Source organism: Corvus cornix, chromosome 7 (assembly GCF_000738735.6).
Source record: "Corvus cornix cornix isolate S_Up_H32 chromosome 7, ASM73873v5, whole genome shotgun sequence".
Taxonomy (NCBI): Eukaryota; Metazoa; Chordata; class Aves; order Passeriformes; family Corvidae; genus Corvus; species Corvus cornix.
Window position 1 is genome coordinate 9,001,336 of NC_046337.1, and position 7,896 is coordinate 9,009,231.

The 7,896-nt window shown below is 48.8% G+C and overlaps 1 protein-coding gene across 1 annotated transcript; it reads left to right on the forward strand.

Annotated features, from left to right (window-relative positions):
- The first annotated feature begins 3,608 nt into the window (after positions 1–3,608).
- On the forward strand, positions 3,609–7,896 carry TMEM37 (transmembrane protein 37). The gene is made up of 2 exons (XM_039555567.1): positions 3,609–3,715; positions 4,552–7,896. The coding sequence occupies exons 1-2, from the start codon at positions 3,695–3,697 to the stop codon at positions 5,122–5,124; spliced, it is 594 nt and encodes a 197-aa protein (XP_039411501.1). The 5' UTR covers positions 3,609–3,694; the 3' UTR covers positions 5,125–7,896.

Consider the following 7,896-nt stretch of genomic DNA (forward strand, 5'->3'; position numbering starts at 1 on the left):
TTGGCACAACACAAACCCCTTTTTGGTACATATGCTGCTGCCTGGGGCACGATTCACCTAGGATGACTGCCTGTGTTCCCAGAAGCTGCTGGGCTTCAGCAGCTTGCCAGCAGCTTGCTGACTTTTTGCCCCATTCCAGAAGCTCTGTTTTGGCCCCACTAGGCTGAACCCAGCCTGAGCTGAATGCAGCTTCTTCAACCTGAATTTTCAGTCTACTACCAGGAAAAAGAGAAGGCAAAAGAACAGTGACAGGAGACACCTAGCCTCTTCCTTCTTCCTCATAACATTTTCTACATGCTCACTGCTTTGAGAAGATACAAAAAAATAGCAACATTTTTTTCCCCCATACAGATCTTGGACACCTGCCAAAGTCTCAGTCTGCAAGATACTCAAGATCTATTTGTCTCAAAGATCAGGTCAACTTCTGCCTGGAGAGGTATCTTGAACTAGGGATCTAACAAAACTGAGGGTTTAAATGCCTTGCCAGGTGAGTTGCTATGCCAAGAATTAAAGATGTGATCAGAAAGAATTTTATTAAACAGAAAAATGGATGTACAGAAGTAACTGGCTTCAAGATTAGATGAATGTGGACTGGTGGTGCCTCAGTCACTCGTGTTCTGCTTCACCTCTAAGTGATTTCACTTCATTGGGCAACTGTTCCCTAAGCCCCTGGTGACTCTCAGATTTCGGTCCTGAACCTTCTCCAAGCTTCTGCAGGAGAAAAGCTGGAACAGATTCTTCAGTGTCAAACTTCTCATGGTTTTAAATGAACCAGATGAACCTATTTCTGTGTTGTACAACAGTCTCTGGTAATTTCCATTATTTATGAACACATTTCCTCGAAAACTTTCTCTCCAGGGATAGGATGTGAAATGCCTACTTAAACAATAGAGAAAAGGGACTTTCTAAACAAAATAATGAAACTGGCAATATACCAAGAACTCTACATTAACACAACTGAACCAAAAATACTTCTAAAGTGCTTTAAAGGTCATTTACTGTGTTGTTATTACATAGGTAATGTATTTTTCAGACAAATTTTTTTTTCTTTTAAGGCACTGGGCTCTTTTTATTGTAAAATACTGTTTTCACATATGATTTTCAAAAACAGTATAGAGGCATTTTCCCACTTTTTTTTTCTTTTAAAGTCAGATAATATGTTTGGCTTGTTTTGTAATGAGACAATGAAGATAAACTCATTACATTTGAAAAAGGTGCAGAGTTCTCACAGGCTTTCTAAAGCCAGACAGATTTACCAGACGGTATCTCCAGCCAAACAAGTGCAGAAATGAAGCACTCACTTGTTACAATCATCCTCTCTGGGGTGACTTCACAAAAGTGACTCTGAAAGTGCCTATTCAATGCTGATTATAATTCCAGGTCAAGTTTCATTCTCATTTATATCTGGGGACACTAAATAAAAAACATTAAAACTATTTCTCATTTGCAGAAAAAGTACCATCCCCAACCACCCTTTTTCCTCAAAGAACAGGCTTGGCTCATAACTATATATTTACTAAAGAATACAGGTATGACAGGGGAGCAGTTGTGGTTTCCAAAGTAACCAGTTCAATTTCCTCATTCATCAAGGCTTTTTATGTGTGTGTTTACTCATGTGAGCCTTACCATGGGCTTTTACAGGAAAAAAAATTATCTTGCTCAGCAGAATGCTCCTCACCGTTAAAAATTAGGATTTTTAATTGCTGAAATCATTAGGATGACTCAGATGTTTTAAATGCAGATCTATGCTTAATGATTTTGCTAATTGTGGGCCAAATTGCCTAATGCTTTGCAGGATTGAGCCAATGTTAGAGGAAGTATAAGTTAGTGAGGTTTTTGCCAGATAAGAGTTGGTGTATTTTATCCAAGTCTGCATTTGCTCAGCATGGTTATATGTAAGCAGCATTTATTCAGCTCATGCAACAAATGAGACAACAAGACCTGCTTATGCTTTTTGAGCCAAAAATAGATATATATAGTTGAATTTGGAACTTTGAAGTGGAAGGGTATAACAGCAAATGCATGCAATCAGTCTGCACAATGCAATGCAGAAATGCTGTTTAACCTGTGGAATAAAGAGCTCAGGATGTTCATAAAGCTCTTCTATCAACTGGTGAACCTAAGATGAAATGGATGTGGCAAGCATCAAGTTTGCTAGTTTTGTAGCACATTCAGAAATAAAATATGTTGCAAACCACAAACCCACAAAAATAAGTTTTAACAGCAGACCTTGCAAAGATTTGCTGTGGGTTGCAAAAGCAGAAAATCTCAATTTGGTGTCTGATAGAAATATAATCTAACACTGTATACAGCTTTGCAGAGAAACATTTAAACAAAAGATTCTGAAGGAAGAAAAAGGTCACTATTTATCATTAAAATTAAAAGTATGAAAACTAAAGTAAACGTTGTTCATAACACTCACTCTTACTAGAAATAGTGTTACAGTAAACACCCCCAGATAAACCATAGCAGACATGAATGGTGTTTTAAAGGAAACACAGAAAGCCCTTATGAAATTGCATCGAGATTAAAATAATGGGACAATCTGTATGGACAGATGATTAGTTCAGAAATGGAAGGTGGAAGAAGGGTAAAGTTACAATAACTTCTACCACCCCATACTGGAGAAGGAGATCCTTCCAAGTCCTTTAGTCTAGAAAGGGAATGGCCAAATTCTGACCCCTGTGCATATGAGGGAGGCTGAGAACAACGACCTGTGGGTCTGTCCACTGGACTGCAGACTCTGTGCTGGAGTCAAAATCAGAATTTGGCACTAAAACAAGAGTTTCTGATGACACAGCAACACCCAACTTTCTTGGGTTTTTTAAAAGCTGTTTCAGACCAAAAAAAAAAAAAAAAAAGAGTAATCAGTAATTCCTTAGAGGATGGCAAAACATGAGTGAGAAAAAGAGCAAAGGTGTAAAACTTTATGAGCAGAGAGGTTTTTGCTGACAGTACAGGTACAGATAGGTAAGGCAGAGCAGTCTGGTAACAGAGAACAGCGCGCACACAGCCCAAGGTGCGAGGCCATCGCTGCACCGGAGCCGGTGCCGAGCTGCTTCGGGGACACAAACAGGCGCAGACACGGCGGGCACCGGGCGGCGAGGGCAGGATGGGCTGCTCCTGTACGCACCGGCGTCCCCGGGGCTGGGTGTCACCGCAGCCCATCACCGCAGCCCCAGAGCCGCTCCCGGAGGCTCCTGCGGTGTCCCGGGCGAGCGGGCAGGGCTGGGGCTGCCTCCCCGTCCACGAGTGCTTGGCACCGGCGCTGCACCACAAACTGTTCCTGGCGGCAGGAACACACTCCGAGCCCTCCCGCAGCCGGTGACACGCGGGGACACGGGACGGGACGGGGCGAGGCTGCAGCGCAGCAAGAGGCATCGCCACCGCCCAGGACACCTCCGGCCCGGCGGCCGTGCTCCAGAGCGGACTTGGGCGATTCTGTGCCACCGGCCCAAGGCAGCGCTACCCCCCGCGCTGTACCGGGCTGTGGGGAAGCAACCCCGCTCGGCTCGGCCCGACCCAATCCGGCCCGGCTCCGCCCGTCGGGCCGCGCTGCTGACTCAGCCGCGGGGGGGCCCGGAGGGCGCCCCGGCCCCGCGGGCGTGGCGGGCGGGGGGACTGCCCTCCGCCCTCCGGGGAGATAAAGAGCGGCCGCTGCAGCACGCCCGCGTCTCTCGGCGCCGCCGGCAGCATGACGGCCATCGGGGTGCAGGTACGTCCGCCGCTCCCTCCCGCCGCGGGGCTGCGCCCTCAGCCCGTCCCTGCGCGGCCGGGGTCACTCCCACCCTTCCCGGAGCAGCTCCGACCCTTCCCTGAGCAGCGGGGCGCAGCCGGCCGGATCCCCTCTTCCCGCCTTCTCCGACCGGCGGCCGCTCCCCGCTCCCGGCCGCACGTGGCTCTCCGAGGGGGCTGCGAGCGCTTGGCTCGACTTTGCATTACATCTCGGGTCCCTTGGAGGGTTTCAGTGAGGAGGGGAGGTGCGTCGCCCACGCGGGTCCGCGAGGGCTGGAGCCGAAGATCCCCTCCCCCCCCCCCCACCAAGCCCCTGAGCAACGGAGCCGTGCGACCCCGGGGTGAGGACTCGGGTCCGGGCCGCTGCTGCTGCCGGCCGAGGAGGAGAGACCGGCTGGCTGCAGCCCGGGGGGCAGTACTGGGAACTAGGAGCCCACTCTGCCCACGGCTGCCGCCTCCCCCGTCCCAGCCACCGGCCTCCATCCTGCCAGGGGCCGGTGGCTTCCTCCAGCCCTGCCAGAGCAGGAGGCTGTGCCGCAAGACCGTAGGGCAGGGACCTGGTTCAGCCGCGAGCTTTTGTGATGCCGGTCCCGGGCCTTGACGTGGGAGTATTGTTTATGCAGCCAGGGACCCGGGAGAGCTTCACCCACCCTTCCTTTCTCCTGTGTACAGCGTTCCCCTGCGAGAAGGGGTTTGATGTGCACAAGTAAATATTTTCAAATACTGAATCCCACAGCTTTGTCCCCCTGGATTCATCTCACCCTGAAGTAGCACTGTTAACTCTTGTTTTCTTTTTCCCTCATGCTCTCCTTTCAGGCACAGCAGCTGCTGGTGCACCGGAGACCACAGAAATCCTTCTTTGAGACGCTCATCAGGAGCCTGATCATCCTGTGCGTGGCGATAGCCGTGGTCTTGTCGTCCATCTCCATCTGCGATGGCCGCTGGCTCTTTGCGAGGGGGAAGCTCTTTGGACTGTGGCACTTCTGCACCGTTAGCAACGACAGCGTCCTGAAGTGTGTCACCAACCTCAGCCTGGCCCAGGTGGAGGGGCTGAGCGTGGGGGTGATTCCCATCAGGAGCATGGTGTCCTTTGCTGTTGTGGTTGCCATATTTGGCCTGGAGCTGCTGATGGTGTCCCAAGTCTGTGATGATGCCAATGCAAGGCGGAAATGGGCAATGGGTTCCGTTCTCATTCTCGTCTCTTTTTTGCTGTCGGCCACTGGTGTTCTGAGCTTCTCCATACTCGTGAAGGATCACCTCACCTTCACAGGTTTCACGCTGACATACTGGTGTGAGTTCATTGCTGCATTTCTCTTCTTCCTTAACGGGATCAGTGGACTTCACATCAACAGCCTCACACACCTCAGGAACGGGAGAGGCAAAATCTAGGCACAAAGGATGTATCTCTGCCTTTGTGTAATCAGCTTTGCCAATTAGACTGGAAAAAAGAGAGCCTAATGAAGTTTGAAAAGGGTGCCCTGTCTTAATTTGTGTGCAAGGAGGGGAAGCATGAGTCAGTCTTGATGCCTGTAGAAGACATACCCACCCACTGGTCAGCAGGGAGGGCTGTGCAACACCAGCCAAGCAGAGACTGGGACTGGCTGCTCCTGCAGTGTGGTTTTCTGGAGGAGTGGATTAAAGCAGAGGGTGTCCCGTTAAACCTGCAAAGGTTTGGAAGACTGCAATCTATCCCACGTGTTGTTCTGAGGCTTGCACAGCACCTGTACTGCTGTGGGTTTGGTGTTGCTGTGCTTTTCCCCATATTCCAGAGCCTGTGAAGAGTGTGATACAACTTTGGAATGTCTCATGGGTTTGTTCTGGCTTGGGGATGGATGAATTCTGCCTGGCCACACTCACTGGTGTGGAGTACTGAAAATCTTCACTGGATATTATTTCACCATTTTTCTTTCAAAAGAGAAGGCACGCAGAACTTGATCTGGTCACAGGTTTTGTTTCCTTCTGGCACATTCCCTTTATCTGTCCTTGCCTCGGTCAGCTTTTTTTGGGGACACTTCAGACAGAGGTGCTGTCCTGGGGCCAGGGGTAGGTGCTGGGTGATGCAGGTGTACAGGGAAGGGATGTGATGCTTTCCTCAGGCAGCCATGCATGTCCCTGTGCTTGTGGCCTCTCCCCAGTGTCACCACTCTCCTGGCACCCTTGAAGGACACATACCAGCTGGTCAACCAAACTGGCTCTCTCCCAGCCCTTGCAAAGTTTACAGTAACAGGGCATTGCTCTTAGGTTTCTTTTTTCTTTGTTTCTTTGGGGCAAGAGGGACAAGCTCTGTGGAGCTTTCATGGGGTGTTGTGGCTGAGCAGACCATGCAGAGACCACCATGGCTTCTGGGATGTGTTTTCATTACCACGGTTTCCACTGGGGCAGTGGGAAATCTGCTTATCCTGTAGCTGAGAGTCTCCTGGAGCATTTCTTATGGGAGGAGAAAGCCCTAGATCCTCCTGACCAGACCAGGTCCTTTTTTTCCCCTGACTAATAGTGAGCCTGGGAGGAGAAGCAGCCTGTGATTGCCTAAGGAGGGGCTGATGGGTGCAGCTCTAATCTGTCACCACTGGTAGAAATGTTGAGAGACCTGGCCAAAATTATCATACTAAGGCTGGTCTTCCTTCTGCCAATGTCTGAGTCAAGATCTCTAAAATTGTTACAGCTTTGAAGTTCTCCATGGTGTCTTACGTAAAAGGAGAGAAGACCTCATTTGTAGAGTAGATTGCCCTACATGTGTTCTCCCTGTCCAACACACAGCACTCGGTTGCCCACAGTTAAAAATGTCTTCAGAGTATTTCAGGGTTTCTGGTTTACTGGTTGCTTTGTATCCACTGGTAAAGCTGCTTATATCTGTTTTAGAACAAATGTTTGTGTGTTTCATTCCTGTACCTTGTCTGTTGAGCAAGGTTTTATTTTCCTGTACAACAAGTTTGACATAATTTTTCACCTGAAACAAATGCATCGTAGCACAGAGGCCAAAAAGCCTGTGTAGGTGAGCCATGAGTAAACAGCTTTGTCTTTGAAAGCTAAGAATCTTAAGCCGTGCCTGTGCTGAATGTGCCACACTTTGATGAATGTGCTCCTGTGGACTCGCTTGCCTTCAGGAGGACAGTCTCCATTCCTTCTTGGATTTCTGTAACTTCTTAAAGACAACATTCCTAAGCCTAGTTTGCAATGCAGGTTCAGACTTGGCTTACTCTGGACAGTGCCAGTTGTACTTTTGCACACAAATCTGCACATCTTTCTGTCAAGATGATGCAGAGCTGTGCTACCCAGACAGCTCCTGAAGCTCTTGTAATGTCTGGGGCTTTGTTGGGGTCTCTTGGCCCACTCTCAAGGACAAGGACTTGTGCCTTTACTTGTTTCTGGAAAACTGCGCTGTGACTGTGTCTGTTTGTGAAGGTGCTTTTGATTTGCTGAACTGCACTGTCGAAGACATACTGGTGGGCTGAACTTGAAGATGTTTGTGTGAGCTAGTCCTGTTTGCTTTAGCAGAGCCATTTAGGCCAGAGAGACCCTGTGAGGTCTGGTCCCAAACTGTTGCACCAGGACTACCTTATCTAACCAGTGATTCAGTTGTGTTGCCCATGCCAGGCAGGACAGTTCCCCTACACGTAAGGGTGTCTATGGCTTGTCTAGAAACATTAGTGTAACCTCAGAGTGATGCTTCGGTGACATCCAGACTTGGAATTCACTTCTGTGTGACATTCCCTCATGCTAGTGGGAGGCTGTGCCTCCATGCCTTTCCTTGGAAGGCAGCCATAGCCAGACTGGGTTCCAGGCTGGTGCCTCCCACTTGGGTTAGAGAGAGACTGGACAATTGGCCATTGAGTTCACCCTAGATGTGGTGCAATTGTATTTTAGGATGCCCTCTGCTAGCTGAAGAAGAGGCCTTTTGTTGGGGGTAGGGAATCCTCTGGGGAAAATAGAGTAACTTTTTTTCCAACCGGTTTTGTATAGTACTGCTCAACTTAATTTTGCTGGGAAAAGATGCATTTTGACAGCTAAATATTACAAAACAGAGTTGATTGTCTTGGAGATATCCTTCTATAGAGTAACCTGTGCAGAAGTGGGTCACTGTTCATTTTCTGAAGCGTGTGGAAGTGTTAAGCAATATTCCTGAAGTTTGTTAAATAAATTGATTTGAAATAAGAACTGTAA